The sequence below is a fragment of the Siniperca chuatsi genome, linkage group LG1 (genome assembly GCF_020085105.1).
Source record: "Siniperca chuatsi isolate FFG_IHB_CAS linkage group LG1, ASM2008510v1, whole genome shotgun sequence".
Classification (NCBI taxonomy): Eukaryota; Metazoa; Chordata; class Actinopteri; order Centrarchiformes; family Sinipercidae; genus Siniperca; species Siniperca chuatsi.
The window spans coordinates 28,164,720-28,184,606 of NC_058042.1; the positions used below are offsets into that span (position 1 = coordinate 28,164,720).

The 19,887-nt window shown below is 40.8% G+C and overlaps 1 protein-coding gene across 5 annotated transcripts in view; it reads right to left on the minus strand.

The window, feature by feature from the left end:
• Window positions 1-922: 922 nt before the first annotated feature.
• LOC122875363 (tyrosine-protein kinase CSK) overlaps window positions 923-19,887 on the minus strand; it is a 49,484-nt gene continuing 30,519 nt past the window's right edge. For all 5 annotated transcript variants that reach the window (XM_044194389.1, XM_044194371.1, XM_044194362.1 and 2 more), the window contains 11 exons: window positions 18,012-18,125; window positions 16,728-16,840; window positions 11,787-12,006; window positions 7,096-7,189; window positions 6,326-6,391; window positions 6,104-6,203; window positions 5,814-5,904; window positions 4,980-5,053; window positions 4,075-4,270; window positions 2,794-2,880; window positions 923-2,385 (listed from right to left, as the gene is read on the minus strand). In XM_044194389.1, the coding sequence (XP_044050324.1) occupies window positions 2,203-2,385; window positions 2,794-2,880; window positions 4,075-4,270; window positions 4,980-5,053; window positions 5,814-5,904; window positions 6,104-6,203; window positions 6,326-6,391; window positions 7,096-7,189; window positions 11,787-12,006; window positions 16,728-16,840; window positions 18,012-18,125 (1,338 nt within the window). In that variant the 3' untranslated portion in view covers window positions 923-2,202. The remainder of the gene's footprint in view (window positions 2,386-2,793; window positions 2,881-4,074; window positions 4,271-4,979; window positions 5,054-5,813; window positions 5,905-6,103; window positions 6,204-6,325; window positions 6,392-7,095; window positions 7,190-11,786; window positions 12,007-16,727; window positions 16,841-18,011; window positions 18,126-19,887) is intronic.

Below are 19,887 nucleotides of genomic sequence, written 5' to 3' on the forward strand. Positions count from 1 at the left end.
ACAAAAATATGCAAATTTGTACTAAAAAGACTAAGTTTGGAAGACAACCACTTGATTTGTCTAAATCCTGAAATCTCACATCGGCTGTGGTTGAGCTTTAAAATGCATTTTTAAAAAGAACGAGGATTCTCTCTCCATCTCTTCCAATGGTGTCATGTTATTAGGGAATCTCTTCATGGCCAGTATGAACAGGAGTAATGATTACAGTGGCCAAAAATGTTTCAATGTACATTTGGGCATGTGAATATTGTTTTATGGTAAATGTACTGCACTTGTATAGCGCCTTTCTAGTCTTCTGACTACTCAAAGCGCTACACACACACTACATATCACATTCACCCCATTCACACACTGATGGCTAACTGCTCATCAATCATCAGACTTGAAAAAATGTGAACCTATCCTTTAGAATTTTCCATTCCATCCGTCCTAATCTTAAATATCTCGATATATGTTGAAGTTTGAGAAGTGTTCTTATGGTCACCATTTTGAAACCTGGATGAGTCAGGAAAATCTAAGTGGAGAGAATGAATGACAAACCCTCACGCTCTTTATCAACTATTACTGTCAGCGATTGTGTGGAAGAATATGAATACAACTAGCTTAGTGCTCTTTCAACTTTCCTGAGTTCAATTAACTAAACAGAAAATTTGTAATTTCATTATGGCCAAATATTCAACGTCCATCTCTGCTGAATATTTCCTCTATGGACTCCGGGGGATGCAATATGTCATGGGATAATCCTATATGTTACACCTTAATACAGAGTGCATTTGGATCTCACCCACACACACACACACACACACACACACACACACACACACACACACACGGACGGAGAGGTGCTTGTATGCCCACACTCTTTACCTTAACACATGCTCACTCTCTCTCACACATATATAATCACACATACACGCTGATATAATGATGCAGGTGTTTCCACACTGTTCAGATGGAATGATTTATTCATAATCATGATAGCATAATAAAACAATGAACATTGAAAGCACTGACAGTTGAACCCAAGGCCTCTCAGACACAGCATGCACCACCCCGACCCCAGCGTTCACAGAGACACTGAACATTCCTCACACCAAGAGACTCCTGGCTTCTAAAAGTCCTCCTTTTTTATTCTCCGCCACAGTCAGTTTTTTCCTTGTTCCTTTTTTTTTTTGAATCCTTTAAATATATTTTGATATAAAAACAAGCCCACGTATGATGAATCAACCATGTTTGTGAACTGCCTCTCCCCCTTGTCCTCCTGTTATTGTCCTGCCCCGCCACCCCACCCCCCCACACACACCTCCAGGCTGTATTGGTTGGAGGACGAACATGATACTGGCCCCCAAATCCTCTCTCTTCCTGTTCATGTTCTCTTCATGGACACTTGGAAAAAAACCCAGTCAGATGATGGTGGAGGTGGGGGAGACAGCACTAAAAAAAAAAAAAAAAACAGTTTGATAAACCTCCCTGAAAAAAAGAGAAAGCAATAAAAAAAGATTTCTTTAAAAAAGTAATTTAAAAAAATCAAACCACAACAGTCCAATTGAAAGAAGTGCTGGAGGGAAGTCTGGAGCTCTGTAGACTGGAGGCACTTTGGCACAAAGCGAAGGCCCCACACCTGACACCATGCCGAGGGGAGAGAGGGAGGGAGGGATAGAAGGAAGGATGGAATGACAGAGAGCTGGGCTGTATTCATGCAGAGCCACACGGTGATACAGAGATCCAGGAATGATGGAGGGTCGAGGGGAAGAAGAAAGAGCACCTGACAAACGTGGAGGAAAAGGCCAGCCTCCCCTCCAGTTAATGTCATGTTCAGGAGAGGAGGAGGGGAGGAAAAAATATGAAAGAAAAGGGATCTTCCAGGTAGAGGAAGAAGAGAAACTTGGACCAAGAGAGAAGCGACAGAAAGAGCGAGTGAGCAGCGGCAGGTATAGAAGGGGGAAAGAGCAGTGGCCCATCGAGAGAAGAGGAAACTGTCTGGCAAAAGCTATACAACACAAACAGGAAAACCGGGCGCCTGGAGGACGTCTGAGGTCGGGGGAGGGGGCACAGTATGGCAGTCCCACAGGTCAACAGGCTGGGCAGGCAGGAGGAAGGTGCTGTGGTCCCTCTTCTTCTCCTCCTCCTCCCACTTTACAGCTGTGCTGGGCTGTGTCCCGCCCACCTCCTCTCCCCCCTTCGCCCCCCTGGGCCTCCTCTTCACAGGTAGAGCTCCTTGGCTCTGATATGCTGCAGCTTCTCCCTCAGCATGCGGAAGGAGGGCCGCACCACCGAGTCCAGGGTCCAGCACTGCTTCATCAGGTCGTACACCACGGGCGGGCAGCCGTCTGGGGCGTCCATCTTGTATCCCTTCTCTACCCGGGGCACCACCTCTTTCAACGGCTGAGAGACAGAGACAGAGCAATGCTGACACAGATTCTCGACATGAACATGTTGGTTGATATTCAGCTGATGCAACTGACATCATCACTCAACTGCATCACAACATCCCAGGCAAAGGTTATTCCTCCCAACAACAAATAACTAAATATGTAAATGCAATGTGGTGAAGCATGCAGAAATAATCTAATTCACAGTACGTATTGTGTCACAATTTCATCACCTGTTCAGCAGTCTAATGGCACAAATCTAATTATTTTCAGGTCAACAAAAGGTACAACACTCCTAATTCTCTAATCCTGTACAAAAAATAAATAAATAATAAATACTGGTCCCAGCAATGAAGCCTGCCATCTGCTGGAATACCTCAGACCCTGTTGAGCCACAGAAGTCTGGTGTTCAGGTACTTACAATTCTAGGGTAAGGCACGCGCCCAAAAGAGTAGATCTCCCAAAGTAGGATTCCGTAACTCCAGACGTCGGACTTGGTGGAAAACCTCTGTCAGGCAAAAAAAAAAAAAATAAATAAAAAAGCAAAGGCATTCAGAGAGCAGCTCAGGTAGTTTGTGCTTCCTCTATCCATCAAAACTAAACTGGGTCTTTGTTTGTTTGTTTGTTTGTTTTAGTGCAATTTCAGGAGTTCAAGTGAGGAAACATGACAATAAGTCTATATCACATTTTTTTCCCCACAAAAGGTAAAACCAAATGTGTTCAGTGAGTTGAAATTCCATGTAAAACAGGCTCCTGGGAGTGTGTACATGCAGATTTGAAAGAAAATGGGGGAGCAGCAGGCTGCTGGATTAAAACTGCTGCTATCAGAGCACAAAGTCCTGAACTGGACTACATCTGAGCTATTTAACAAAACAGGTACCAGGAGCAAAATATTAGATAGATGCTGTGCAAGCTTTTCTATAAAACACATTGGGCCTCATGCAAGAACCCCTTGTGCGAACAGATTCAGTCTTAATTGGCACGTCTGAGTGATTTAAGAGAAATTGTTACATTTGCCAATTCTTTTCTTAATTAAAATTTTCTCTTCAGTATGAACGAAATCCACAATCAGTCAAGACCTGTTGTACGAGTCATCTACAGATTCACAGGCGAGGGAAAACACTTTTTATTACAATTATAATAAATCTGAGTGACCTAAATATAATGAAATGAACTAAATTAAAAAATAAATAAAAAGAAAGGTAATACAAAATGAACAATGTCATCACTATCATAGCTGGCCAATTTACTGACAGGTTTGACGCTGTATGTTTTTCTTGAGTCGAGTATGCTAATGATCCAATGATTAGAATGTGAACCTACTTATGCAAACATGGCTTTCATCAAGCCGAAACAAACTATTTACAAGTTTGTGCAGTTAACACGGTTTGGTGAATCTGAGTTAACACTCGTACAAAACTCAGGGGGAAAAAAAGTTTAGAGAGATTTAGGATAGGAAAACGAAAATGTTCCTGCATGACGCCCAATGTTTGGTTTGTCTTGGTTAAGGTGATGTCAGAACAGTGTCAAGCTTTTTAAAGATTTATACTGGCATCAAATATATATATTTTTTTATCATCCCTACTTAAGAATTGTCCTACTACTTTACATCTTAGCACGCTGGTAGTTGAAGAAAAATGCCAAGAAAGCAACAGCACATCAGCCCAGGTCTGCTACCCGTCCACCCCTTGTCTCCGCTCACCTTCTCTCTTAGTGCTTCGGGGGAGGTCCATTTGACGGGCAGCTTGGCAGTGTCCTGTATGGAGGAGGCCTCCTTGGTGAGGCCGAAGTCGCTGACTTTGGCGATGTTGTCGTCAGACACTAGCACGTTACGAGCTGCCAGGTCTCTGTGGACGAAGTTGTTGGCCTCCAGGTACTCCATGGCTTCACACACATCACTGGGTGACACAGCGTGACAGGAGAGATGATGAGCGAGGACTGGATGACTAAGATAATAACAACTCACAGGTGTGCACATATTTGTGGCTTTAGTTACAATTTTTATCATCAGCTCTCGCCGGGACACATCAAATGATGACTATAGTGCAAATATAATTAATAAAATATAAAGACTGTGAAGTTGGAAGATAAAAAACAGGCTAAATCATAATACTTTTCCTCCTTTACTTGCTTTATGTTCGTGCAGTTAAAATCTAATCCCTTTCACTCCTCTGTCACGTTCATTCAAGTGTTAGATGGCTCACACTGAAAATGAATCCTATAACACTTCCTTGTGGATGCACGTATTTATGTCTACTGATCGGAGTGTCTACACTTATGTAATGGTTGCACTCATTTTAAGTTGTGCTGGGTTACAGCATCAGCTAAATGCCTGCTAAATTAAAAATAAATGAAGACCTTAAGGCACTTGACTTGCAGATAAGCAGCCATTTATCAAAGCACACAACCTGCAGGATGGCTGCTTGAGTAAACAAACGGTTCTTTTGTGTTTCCAGTCAAGTGCGTGACACTGTTCTTTTGAAATTCTATTCAAATCCTGACAGCTAAAAAGCAGCAGTTTAGCACTAGACACTGAGCTGTGATGATTAAACATTTGTCTTCTCTACAAATGTAATAAGTACTTGAACAGAGAGGAAGAGGACTCACAGTGAGAACTTGAGTAAGCAGTCTCCACCGAGCACGGTTCGTCCTCGAGAGCGCAGGTAGTCCACTAGGCTGCCCTGTGACACAGTTCAGATTATTAACACAAGTGGAGGACACAGAGCATTTATTTAGCACGAATGGTTCCACTGAGCAACAAATCCCTGACACTGAAAGTGTTGGTGTATTCTCAAATAAGAAATTAGATGATTAATTCTTATTAATTTGTTATTTAGGTGATTATTAATATTGGCTTGATTTGTAGTCATTTGTACTCTTAGGTTCCCTATATTACATTAAAAAGAATAGTTCAACATTTTTGGGAAATAAGATTTTTGCTTTCTGGAGAAGAGTTAGATGAGAAGATCGATACCACTCCTAAATCTGTACAGTAAATACGAAGCTACTGCCAGCAGTTGGTTATCTTAGCTTAGCATAAAGACTCGAAACAGGGGGAAACCTAGCTTGGCTGTCGGACGGTGACAAAATCTACCGACCAGTATCTCCAATGCTCACTAGTTAACTTGTATGTCAATTGTTTAATCCATATATGTTACGTTGTGTACTGTTATGTGCCAGACTATTTCTTGTCAGGGAGCAGTTGCCAGGCAACCAGCGGAGACTCAGGGAAGTTACTGCTGAGAGCCAAGAAATAGTCCAGTACATAATCGTTTTTTGCATGGATTAAGCAAATGAAATACATTTTAAAATATAAGCTTATTTCCGATACTGTTCCCACTTGTTTGTAAACATGTTAAAGCTTGTAAAAACGGTTTAGTAGTTTTTTATGAGAGGAAACAAAAACACACACACAAAAAAAAAAAAAAACTTGTGACAGACCTTAGCCATGTACTCTGTGACGATGTAGAGACTGCCCCTCTCCTCGACAATTACCCCTAGCAACTGCACCAGGTTGTTGTGCCTCAGTTGCCTGCACAAAACATAACAGAAGCAGAAAAAAAAAATCAAGTCTTAACGTGCTGGAAAACATTAAAGTGCCTCCTGTGTGAAAAAAAATTACCTGCGATAGAAAAAACATTTTATTTGAAACAGAAAGGTGTGCCCGAGTACACACACAATCATGTTTTGCAGTTGGTGTGAAGGACAGAGGAATAGTTGGAGGATCTTACGTCATGACAGAGGCCTCGGCGATGAAAGCCTGCGCTGTGGCATCATTTTTGATACACTTGACCGCCACCTTGGTCCCTCTGTAGTCTCCTACCATCACATCTGACAAGGACACAGACAGGGTGAAGTTTTAGTACAATATCCAAGGCGACCTTGATCTCTTATTATGGCTCTGATGTATGAAATTAAATGACGCAGAGATCCTTGTGAAATCAATTCCTCACCTCCAAACTCCCCTTTGCCAATGGTCTGCAGCAGCTTCAGCTCCTTTCTGTTCAAGGCCCAGCCGCCTGCCAAGAGAGGACAGATAACACTTAGCATTATTTTGTTGTTGACTGTGAAGTCTGCTATGAGTCTAACGACATTACCGTAAATCACCCAGAGAAAAATATGCATTATAAAAAGGCAACCCCCTCGATATTTATTGATACTATCACAGCACATTTATATACCATTTTTGCACGTAAAATGTTGACATAAAAAAAAAAAAAAACAGAACTACTTAACTATTCAGAAAAATGTATTAACATCATCATTAGTGAGCTTCACATGTATCTTCTGGTCAGAATAAGAGTTGTACTTTCTGAATGATGTCTCTCTCATTTGGGGGGGAAAGTGTTGATTTATTGGAACATTTAGCTTATCTCAGTTTTCTGCAGTAAGATTTAGCCGGGTCAGATGGGTACATGAAGAGGAATGAAGAGAGACAGAGGTGGAGGAAGACTCAGATTGACCTTGAGAATTGGTGAAGCCCAGCAGTCGTCCCCAGACACACACAGATTAACTACCCTCTCTTGATTAATGCTTTTAGGACTAGGGTGATAGCGGATTCTTGGAGGAGATGCAGGCTTTGTCTGTATACTGTGCATGTGCCATAGACTTTATGCTTGTGGGGTTTACGTGACAGTATACAAACACAAGCACAATAATGTCCCTGTGTGCATTGGTGCCAGTGTCCCTGTAGAGCAGTGTAATGAGCCGAGTGTGTCCTTACTCCTGGAGAACTCGTCTTGCGCTGCTACTGTTCCCTCCATCAACTTGGGCTTAATCAGCCTGGTGCAAAGGCCATCGGCATCTTTGGTGTAATGCTGGGGACAGAGAATTAAATGCATTTATTAATATATAAAAAGGAAAATGTCAGTATGTTTAAGTGTTGGAAATTACAATAAAAATCCAGGTTGTCAATTTTCATAAAGGGCTTCATTGTCTAAATTTAAAAAAATCTAATGTTTAAAAGTTCGCAGTATACAATGTAATAGTTCACTCTCACTCTGCCATCTTAGATCTAGTTGAATTATCAGGGACTGACGTTCGTAGATTAAATCTGAAGGCCGAGTAGGAATTTAAGCTTTTGATATGCAAAACAAAAGTGAGGCTGATGTTTCCAGCAACACTCTACAGAGGAACATGAAGGTAGTGATGAAAAGAAGATTCAGGATGCGTCGAAAGAGTTGATGTGAGGGGGGCTCCATCTATTTAATATGTACATGATATCAGTGGTGTTTGCCTTCAACAAAGAGAGAATCGTTTATCAACACACATCAATGTTAAAGAGAAGAATAGTTGTCTTGAGGGACGACAGAATCCCTGCCTCATTTCCATATGATGGATGGTTTTCAAAATAGCATAGAAAACTAATTTTACTCTACACAACCATGAATAGAATAAACACAATTCAGTGAAACCCAATGCATCTCTACCACAATCAAACATCTATTGAGGTGACGGGATCAGTCATTTGAAATGAATTAACCTATGATGAAGATTGACAGTATGTGTAGGGCATCTGAAAAAGGCTCCAGAGTAGCTCCCGTGCTGGGAGGTGTGAAGGTTTGGAGCATTCACTGTGGGAACCAGCAGCAGAGGAGTGTGTGGGTGTGAGAGAGGTCAATGCATTTGACTCTTCACCCCCACAAACACAGCAAACCCAACAAACCCCAACAATATCTGCTCATTATTATGCAATCAGGTTAGACATTAGCATTGTGAATGCAGATGTCCCATTTTGGTGATATTCTATTCATGTGAGAATCTTAAACTCCAAATTTGAGAGACAGAAAAAGAAACGCAAATGTGATAGACAAACATGGGTCACATGGGTCATCAAACCTATGTGTGACCACTAAATTAATAAAAACAGCAAAAGAAGACGCTACCCTGCAAACAACAAAATCAATGTTATACAACTGCAGCATGGCAAATTGACCGAGTGTAAGTTACCCAGACAACCACCAGGGGGCAGCATGCTAAAGGAGGGGTCAGCTTCACTACAATATTTAGCACTGACGCTCACATATGCAGCCCTATATGTGGAATACCAACAGCATCTCCCTCTATACTTACATGTATATACACAAATACACATATTTAGATATTCTTCAGAATTCATCTGTGATGTAGCTATATCATTTGTTATACATGTAGTGTTTTCTACATCGTGAAAATGCACAGGAAACTAAATAGAAAATATACTTTCACCGTCCTGTTACACCCATGCATATACCATATGGAGCTATTGTTTCACTTCATCAGTATCACTGCATACATGTGACTTACATACATAACGTCACTGTGGATGTAGTGATTGACAGAATGGAGGCCTGAGTCTGTCAGTATATATTTATGCATATAGTGTGTACATTCTGTGTGTGTGTGTGTGTGTGTGTGTGTGTGTGTGTGTGCGCGCGCGCGTGTGTATATGTAGGTCTATGTGAAGCCTGCTGTGACAGGCCAATAATAGTGGGGCAGGCAGAGCAGGGGAACAGTGAGCAAGCCGGAAAAACATACAAGAATGTGAGGAATCCTCTTGTAGGCTATTGTAGAGAGAAATAGAAGACACAGGGGAATGCAGACAGGGGGAGAATAAAGATATAGGGAGAATGAAAAAGAGAAACGTAGGGAGGGGAAGCAAAGTAAGAAGTTGAGATGGATAACAAAGAGGCGGAGGAAAGAAAGCAATATGCCAGGTAGACAAGAGGGAATACAAAGAGAGAATGAGAAGGAGGGAGGGAGGTGGAGAAAGGAAGTGGAGGCAGGACCAAGCCTGGAGGGTGTGAACAAGAGAAAGAAAGAGAGGATAGAGAGATAGAGATTGTGGGTGGCTGATAACAAGAAAACACAGGGGACGTAGATGGTCTCAATGCCAGCTGGCACATTCCTGTCGTCCATGTCCACTGCCCCGCAAGGCAAAGAGATGAGGTCCAATTAAAAGTGTGATAGCCGCCAGTCCAGCTCTTCTCTTTATCTGAGAGGATGAAAGGCCTCTCCCTCTCCCTCTCCCTCTCTCATCATGTCTCCCGTCTTCCCCTCTCCACACTCTGTCCTTCCTCAGATCCTCTCACTCCTTGTCTGTTATCTGAAAGCCGGTTCAGACAGCTTTTTGAAGAATGTGAACTTGTACATGAGTCTGATTTTTAGGGAAACTCCACGGGGGACACTGAATGTGCATGTATGTGTGTAGGTCTTGTGTTTACAGAGTTATGTAATCATACTGCTGCATGACTGATCACTGTGTAACTTATGTCATTTTACTCATTGTAAATACTGGCATAGAAATTGGAGGATGGTTTCCAAATCTCAATCACAGCATCATAAATATATACAGACTCATTTTTATTATTCCCAACTCCACATACACCTATAGATCCAATTTGTAATAAACTGTAATAGACTTGTAATTTCTTTCAGTCAAAATCCAAACCGATAAAGGCCTACAGGTTTACAGACTTTGATTGAGTCACTACACAGTGACAATGAGTAGGGCTGCAAGAGTCAATTTTGACAACATACATATTTACTTAAAAGAAAGTGAACAAAGTAAGAAACGATGCAAAGTTGATGGGATAACGTACTTTTTGGGGGAGGTATCTACAGGTAAGTTTGCTGACTGTTTTTACATGTAGATTGAAAACAAGAGCTGAGCAGAATTCCTGAAAATTCAATCCAGCCTGATTGGGCTGCAACTAATGGTTATTTTTTTAATTACTGATGAATGTGCAGATTAGTTTCTGGATTAATCGTTTGGTCTTTAGCATGTCCGAAAACTGTGAAAAATGCCCATCACAATTTCCAACAGGACATATTCAAAGCGCATATTTTGTCCAACCAACAGCCTAAAGATATTCAGTTTACTATCATGTGAGACAAAAATAAACAGCAACAAATCATCACAACTGAGAAACTGTAACCAGGGAAAATTTGGCTTTTTTGCTGGAAAAATTACGATTAATAAATTATCAAAATAGTTGCAATTTGATGTGGCATTAATGGTGGAAACCATTATCTAAACCACATTTTCTACCACAGCAGCTGTTTTAGGGCAGAATGCATTGCCAGCAGCCTGAAAATGTTGCCCTACATCTCACTGACTTTCAGGAAAGAGGAAGTATGTTCTACATGAAACATGATTGACATATGGACAGAATTTCAGTGGTCGAAAGGTTTCATTTTCTTACAAACAACTCTCTTTATAGGCTCTCTCTGGCTCAGCTGAACACTATGTGACTTTCAGTTCTCACTATTATTAAGTTTAAAGACAAACCAACCAATTGGCTAGGGCTGTACCAAATTTAATTTTTTTTTTTTTTTTTTTTTTTTTTTTTTTTTTTTTTTTTTTTTTAAACACAGGCGAAGCTTCTATTGAGGTTTTCAATTGAAGCTTCAAATCATATTCGACATCATCACCCTAAAAATTTTTTTAAAATCCTCAATTTGAATAATGTGATGTGTCATTTTTATTAGGCCAACTTTCTTTAAGGAATATAACAGTTTCGTCAACATAAATACATGTAGGCCGCAGGCTAAACCAATAAGGGCATAAAATAATGATGAAATGATAATCTCGCCCTTAGGCTTACAGCAACATTATGCTGCAATGGCAATAAAATAAATCAGAACATTTAAAAAAAAAGAAAAAGTGTTAGCATTTTTTAAAAACTCAAAATCTGAACAGTCCGGTGCAGAAGTTTGGTGTGACCGACACTCACTTGTTGTGCAAAGGACGGGGGCTTTAACCTAGGTAACAATGTCACAAACTAGCCTACTGTAGCCTGATAAATGAAGATGTTCAGCCTGATCTAGAGAAAAAAAAAAAAAAAACCTCTGTGTGCAGCAAGTGGGAGAGCAAACAGTTATTGTTTTTAAAAGGATAAACAGCAACAAACACAGATTGAAGTAGAATATTTCATGGATAGAAACATGTTGTGAATTTTGGAAATTTTGACCTGCTCTAGAGTTATTGGAATTGTTTGGTTCACACGAGCCGGAAACAGTGCTACGCAGCCACCATTGGAATCTAATTCTACAAATAGTATAATACTGATAATATTAGTGTAGCCTAATTTTTATCTGCAACTGTGCAGAAATACAGGGTTTAAACAATGAATAGACATGCAAAAAAGAACCAATAAATAGCTGCGCAGCATTCAAATGTTGATTTAGAATTCAAATGTCAACGTTATGAATGAAGCTTTGAAGCTTTGAACTATTCGGTACAGCCCTGCAATTGGCACTGATAATGAATGGTAATGGTAAATGGACTGTACTTATATAAATCGCCTTTCTAGTCTTTTCCAACTACTCACAGCACTTCTGATGAGTGGCCAATTATCCTTTTCATCTGCCAGACTAAGAAGTAAAGAAAATATAGAAGCTTAAATGGCAACTATGTTCTCAGCTGTGCCTCACCTCAACCAGCTGCATGAGGTTCTCAAAGTACTCTTCCTCGTCAATGGTGAGCTTGCCGTTGTGGTAGATGATGCGGTAGTGCTCCACCTTGCCGTCGCAGCTGACGCACAGGGTGTAATCGCCGGGATAGTTGGTGCTCTCCCTCACCAGGAACAAGCCCGTCTCCGGAGGGTAGAGGAGCCGCTCGGCCTGCTCCCGAGTTATCTTCCCATGAAACCAGCTACAAAGACGGAAGATGGGCAGAAAATGAGGGAAAAGAGGGGGAGAAAGAGGCAAAAGGGAGGAATACAATGGAGCGATAGTGTTAAAAAGATGGAGAACAAGACATGAAGAGGGAGAAAAAGTGAAAGAAGAGTTACGGAGGAGGAGACAGCAAATCGGACATCAAAAGGGAGAAACGGGGAAAAGAAAGGGAAAGAGAAAAGAAAACTGGTCAGAGGATTGTGTGACATTCAAAAACTGACCTGTACTGTTTGCATGCCCACACACACACATAAATATGTGTTTCACTATCCCTGTGGGGACAGTCAATGACATAATACCTTCCCTAGCACCTTACCCTAACCTTAACCCCCACCCTAACCTAATTGTAACCTGTGCCCTAAAACCAAGTCTTAACCCCCCAAAAGCAGTCTCTACCCATGGGGACTTACATTTTTGTCCCCATGGGTCCGTGCGCAAGTCCCTACTGGGATATAAGAACAAGTTGATGTAACGACCATGGACTATTAAGAGACATGTCTGATCCATGTACAGAAATAGGCCTAAATTCTTTAACAGTTCCTATAACAGATCACACAGGTTTTCATTTTCATTAAAACTCATGTTTCTCATTTGCAACTTCAACATGACAGAAACATCCGCTTCCATGTATCACGGCCCACAGCCCTCCTCTGAAATGAGAAGTGAAAAACAAGAGTGTGACTGTAATGGGAAGCCGGCAGCAGCACTTCCAGTCTGTTCAGCTCGAGCGGTGCAGGGGTGGGGCCGTCTTGACTCTAGGAGTCAGTGAGAAAGTACCTGAATCCAAACAACAGGAAACATGGTGCTCACAAACACACATGCATGCGCACACACACACAAGAAGCATGAGGCAGAGTCGGAAACTGACACACGGGCTGCATTGACAGGAAAGTGCAAAAACTGCTCAGACGAGGTGGTGGGTAGGACAGAACCAAGTCACCCAAGAGATGGACTGACTATTCAACACAAATTAAGAGTAAAAAAAATAAAAATAAAAACAGGTCTGAGTTCTGCTGGTTTTGACATGCCCCGAGAACAAATAATCCTTATTTAGAAGCTAGCTGCATCACCCTCACCATATGGCCTGGTGGATACATCCAGCTACTAATGGATGGATTAGACAACTGCATTACAGTGAGTGCGTGTACATGCACATTAGTATCTTATTTTTGAGTCTTAACCTGGTTTTGGTCATATTCGGAATATCATGTTGTACATCGAGCACAGAGAAACCTGGTTATTCATATTCCTGTTTACATGATCATAACAGTATCCAGGTTTCTGTCTGTGTGCTGGTGTCCTGATTCCTTAACATCTCAGCCTCTTATGTTTGTGCTGACTGAGTTACTTCAGACAGTCAGAAACCAAAGTGTGTTCATTCCCAGTTGTTGAACGCATTTATTCTTCTGCTGGATTTGGCTTCTCCATCTGATCACCGGTGATGAAAAACAAGAACGGCAACACATTTGATCTGCACTGCCAAATCAGACTTTCCCTTTCAGCTTGTTGATCATTTACCATCATATTTTTTGTATTACTGACTAACTATGTGACCTGAGTTAAGGATGCACCTGCAAACATGACAGAACTGTCAAGACTGTTTACATGCCACAGTATCTGAAACCAGGATATGATGTTTGCATGTGCAGCTGGTAACCGATCATAACTACGATACTAGCGCGCATGTAAATGCACTCACTGGCTTCTAATGCTCTATGGTCTTTACAAATCTCTTCTATGCTAACAAATATTTCTCACTGTCATTGTTTCTGTATTAAACTGAAAATGAATTGTTACCGGTGATCTGCAACTGTTCCAGTGTAATCTTAAATTTCCCAATAAAATATAGTTGACAAAATCCTCACTGTAAGGATTCAGAATTTTGATATCACTCTTCTGCCTCTATAGACCTGTGGTCCCGAGCTCAAACACACCACCACTCCAGCACCGTATCCCATCGATTTATATCACTCCTTGTGTGAAAGGTCGTATTAGCAGCGGACAGTAGCAGCCCACAGGGTCACTCTATCCATCTTGGCTGGTGAATGTGTGGTAATCAACGGCTATAATTGATTTAGCTTGTTTTCCCTCCTCCTCCGACTCCTCCTCTGACTCCTCCTCCTCCTCCGACAGCAGAGGCCCTTGTGGAAAAGCAGCTTAATATGGGTTGAGTTGATTAGATCAGTGCAGGCAGCTTCTCCGATGGACAGCAGCTCCTTAACTCCCACTAATCTGAGAGCAGGCGCCAAGTGTGGACAGCCCTGAGACACACATAGCCCTTTGGTGGAGGCACCCGAGCTGTTCTGTCCATGGCAGTTAACGGCAGTTTTCATACATTACATCATACTGAGATTAAAAAAAGGCGCAAAAATGTAGTACACAACTTGGTGGGGACAACAGGGAAGGAGGAGGTAGGGTAGCAGGGTTGAACACACCAGCTCTCTTTAGGGGTGGTGCTGTTATGTGTGGCAGATGTCTGCCACATGGGGGCAGCAGAGAGAGAGAGAGAGAGCAAGCTGTTAGATGCCAGTGAGGGAGGCCAGGACTGAATCTACTGCTGAGTATCAATTGGCCAGAGAGAGCATGGGGACAGAAGACCACAGCTGAACCCTTATGTAAGCCATAGAGGGAGAGGTCTTCTCTGAGACATCTGTTAGTGATTCATAAATAAATTAACAAGTCTCCGTGCGTTACAGCCAATGGCTCCAGAAGAATGACTTCTGATGACTTGAGTGTTTTGAAAACACTTAACTATGCAGCGATTTTAAAAGGCAGCAGTAACGACATGAGGTCAGCAAGTGTAACCTTGCAACATTTTTGGGAGTCTATTCATTCCTTCAAGTGAGATCAAGCCAGTGGCAGAGTTCACGTATTCTGTAGTATTGACGGATGTTGTCAATCAACAGTTAATATCTTTTCTGCTTCTCGTTTCTGTCTACAAAGAAAAACATTTATGAGGAAAACACACTGTGACGAGAATTTGGTAACAGCCATACTAAAATGGAAAATCGACTACTAGTCAGACTACAGGAATAATTACATGATCAATCAGTGTGACCATCTCTAGGTAAACTTAAAATCTGATCAGAGCTACAGCAAAGTAGGTGCTAGCACTGGAGTTTAGTAATTCATGCTGTTATTGTTTGTTGTTGTTGTTGTTTGCAAAGCAGCCATAGTTGCACAAGGCTAATTTGAAGTTACCATTGGGCCTCTTCAGACCACCTACAACATCATGCCAGAGCTGGAAGACCCTACAAAAATGTTATAAATGGTGTTGACAGGCAGTATGAATGGTGGCAAAAGGAGAGGTCAAAGCTTTCAACAGCAGCTGATGAAGTGAGACAAAGAGGGTCAAAAGTCTATTTAAAATGTTTCCTGCCAACGAGATGTTACAGTGTCATACCACCATCACCATAAGTACTGCTGAACTAAAGAATCCCATGCTTAGGACTTCCTAAATTGATTCTTGGACTGATCTCTGTATTTGGAGAGAGTGCACTCTCTTTAGGGTATATGGACTTCCTCCTGGGATTATAATGTAAGGATGGGTCAGTTTAGTCTCACAAGACAGCCCCTAATATTCTCAAGCCAAATGTGGGTTTAAGAAAAACAAGAGGACCAACCCAAAACGACACCATATCAAACATACACTAAACAGTCTTTTCTGTAAAAAGCACAATACTGGACTCACTGATGAACTTAAATATGTTGGGTCTGACTTAGCGAACGCTGCTCGATTTGTTTCAGTAAGGTTGATAGTGGAACATGTCTTACAGTGCATCGCTTCTCCCAGGAGAGCGACTACCCTCTTTCTTATAATCCTACATTTCCTCACATCACACTGAAATTAAGAACTTTCTACTAAAGTTTAAATACTTGTTTATTATCACTTGAGGGATACACACAAAAGCTTTGGTGGCTTTCAGATGAGAACATCTCATAGCTATGTGATGATACTGTAGCAGCCTGTATGCTCTCGGCTTTCCTGTCTCGTTTCATTTGCATATGCCTCTCGTTATGTTTTCCTCTTTCTGAAATAGCTGCTGTTTCAAAGAGCCTTATTCAAATGTAGCGCTCAGCTGGGCCTGGCCTCGGTGGCAGCAAGATACAGACAAGAGAAAACACAGTACAAACCAAAAGACTGTAAGATATGGAATTTCCATTTTTTGATGCTTTGCCTGACTTTTGAAATCAACACTACATTGTCCCTCACTGCAGGGAATAAAAGTGAACAGGGGAACAACAACTTGTTCACACACTTAAGAAGGAAAGAGAGCATATGTGGCAAAGATGTCAGACACATAACCATAGCTAAAATAGTTATTTTGACTATTTTGAGTACTGCTGCATATTGTCATATGCGTCATATTCCTATACTACATCATTTTCCTACAATGTTCTTTCTAGATGAAAGATTTCAGTACAGTTAACATTCAACAGTTATTATAGAAATACATTTAGTCTAACACTGCTTTTATAATGCATTTTATCACGACTTGCACTATATAAAAAGGGTTTACGTGAACTCAAATTATGTGTGAGCACAACAGTGTAAGACGCACAAAAGATTTCAAACATAATGTTTGAGTATGTGTGTGTGTTGCTAAATAAATACATGACACATTCAAGAAAGCCCATACACACAGAGACCCACACAGTTATGTTGGGTTTCTCCTCCATTATCCCTCTGGTACTTACGGCATAAGACTGAGTTTCCCTCCTGACTTGACTCCTTCCCTTTTCTGGACATAGTTAGCCGGGATGGTGCCCTCTCTTCCCACTGTGTTCCTCGCTCTGTACCAGTTGGGATCCTGAAACAGCCAAACACACGACGACACAACCTTAATACTGGTGCTAATAATTGAGGTGTGCTACTAAGTCATTCTGTAAGTGAGGAGCATTCCTGTCCCTCATGTCCCTCACTAAACACACTGAGCTGGTAGCAGAGGTGAAGCAGTGGGGTTAGAAACCTCCAGTACTCTACACATAGTGGAGCAAGGATGCCAAAATCCACTTTAACACTACTGGTTCAGTTAGATATTTGTGGGCATAAGTAGTTGCAGGCAGTGCGGGCTGCTGTGTATCTGAGGTACCAGCAGGAGCCAGAGAGTGCCTCTAGCTAAATGGAAACCCACTGACTGCGGCTACAAAGCTATTTGATGGAATTATGTTCACTGGCATCTCGAGTTCTTTGCAAGCCGATATACTGCATCATGTAGCTCTTTGTTTGTTTTGTGCCTTGCTGACAAACAGTATATATTGCTAATTGCATGGTTGCTCTGATTGTTAGCAGCATGCCTGTTGATATATTAATGTATTAGGATTAATTATAATTATAAACTACTAGTACTGGTTCATAATTTAACTTGAAATGAAATACAAAAGTATGAATAGCAATCTTACCCTTAAGACAGGGGTCAGATATTAATGTAGATATTATAGCCCAAATAAGACATTACACACTCCTTTCAGTTAGTAGTGTTATTGTTTGCTGAAACTTTTCAGTTGAAATTGCTGCATTGGCTATTTCAAGCTAGAAGAAGAAGCTGTCCCTTTAATCTGTAATCATCAATATAAGTTTCTGAGACATAAACAAAAATGTGGAATATGAAAATTAGTAGAGACAACTTGTGTGTTGTGTTGAGGTGGATGGTGGGAAAGCAGAAACAAGTATTGAGTATTAAGTGGGTTGAGAATGATACTGCTTGTCGTATCCCGCGCGGTCACCTTTTCTGTATACTTGTTTCAATATTGCAATTGCAGTATTCAGTATATGATCGGTAACGGGAAACGAAAACTGTAACATATAATTACATGTACTTATCTGTGCAACCTCATGAATAAGTCAATTAAAAAGCTTTTAAACAATTTACTCTTACCTCAGTTCTCGAATAATAATGATTTGGCCGAGATAGCAGCTTTGAGCTCATTTAGTACAACGTGCAACATTTCCAATAGATTCCGAGCCACATGCCTACTTACCCTGGTGACTCCGATGATGGTCAGTACATCTCCTTTACAGAAAGGCAGGTCCTGGTCATTGGCAGTCTGGAAGTTGTACTTGGCTACACACTCTGTGCCAGTCGACCATGGTGCCTACATCACACGGGGCAGAGAGGAACCAACATTAATCACAGAGTGATGTAAGTCAGTTTAGTATGAGAGAGCTTACTTATAACAACAGGTGTTCAAACACAAATCAAGAGATCTAAATGTATATTCACATGGGCCTTTTGTGAATTTCACACATATGCCACCACAATTTATTATTACTTAGTAAAAAATATATATATATATTTTAAACATGGCTAGAGGCGTGTTATAGTGGTAATATGCTATCATTATTACAATAAACTTACAAAAAACACATGATGAATATCTGAAAAATGTAATTGTGTGCATGCACAGTGGTGTACCATAGTTCCCTGGCAATAATCTCTGTACATGTGCATGTTAACACCACCCACTTCAAAAAGGCAGAGATCAGTAACTATAGAAGTAGTGAGGTTGAGAAAAGAAAGGGTTTAAATGTTTTCAGGCTGGGTGGCAAATTGTGAAACCAATAGAAAAGTTGTGATGCCTTAATTTTATGCCTTTTTAGACTGATCACTACTGAGATCTGCTAACCTAGTTCCTTAACAGGAATGTAGCTGTTTTTTCAGTCTCCATCATGACTGAATTTTACTGCTGCCTCATTTAGTTATGTGGAAAAACAAGGTAAATTAGCAATATGTCAGTTCATCAAAAACAGATATTATAGATAAAAAAACATATTTTTCATTTACAGATAACAGCTACTGTAGGAAAAAAAAATTCAATAAGTAAATGTGGTTTAGCTTTAGTTAAGGCTAACCGTGGCCATCTCACCAGCTAGCTATAGCGTTCTTGTTACTGTAGTTTGTAGGATACAAAGAGTGGGCTAAATACACAGAATAATGGGTGGTAATTGCAATTTTATTAAACTATCAGAGCAAACCCTACTGCTGACCTGTCCAAGGTAATTGACTGCACTCTGTCTTCGGCCTAACTGCGAACCCTCAAAAGATAGTAATAGGTATGTGAAATTATTAAATGGAACACACCTCACATGCACACAGGTGGGCTAAATTTCACCTTCATTAATCTTATTGGTATGTTGCATTTTGTGACCTCAGGGAATTCCCAGTGTAGCTCCACCCAACTTTTACCTGAGCAGAAGTCTAATCAGCTGAATTATTTTTTCCTTTTTCTTTAAAAAAAACAAAAAAAAACAAAACAAACAAAAACAAAAACACCTGTGTGGGTGTGCAGTGTCTTTTACAAAACTAAAATAATGTGTGCTTTCTGTGAGAGACATTGCCTGTTCTCTGTCACATATTAAAGGAGGTCAATATACCACAGTTGCTGCCTCAGAATACTGAATATTTCTTGAAAGGTTAGTTGCACTCATTGTCAGACACAAATGTAAATGACAGCAAGGATAAAGATGCTTTGTGTATTCCGTTTGCACTGTTAGATCAGTACACTGGTGTGATCAAAAACATGCCACGATAGAGTGAATAAGATGAAATGAGAAAGCCAGAGTACAAAGCAGCAGGTGTGAGTGAGCGAGTAAGGTCCTTGTAAAGGCTGTTTTATTCCTGACAACAAATAATACAGCTAAATGTGTCTGATGCAGTCTCAGTCAACACTGCATAATAAGTGACAACTGCAATTGGGGGTTATGTAGATATAGAAAAACCTTGCTTCTCCACTGTTATTTATGTGGCCACTTTATTTATGAAGACTGGCTTTGCTAGATACATTGTATTGGTGGGGAAATTTCATTGAGGATCATTAGTTATTTAGAAAAGTGCAACACATAGGCTTTCCACGCGTA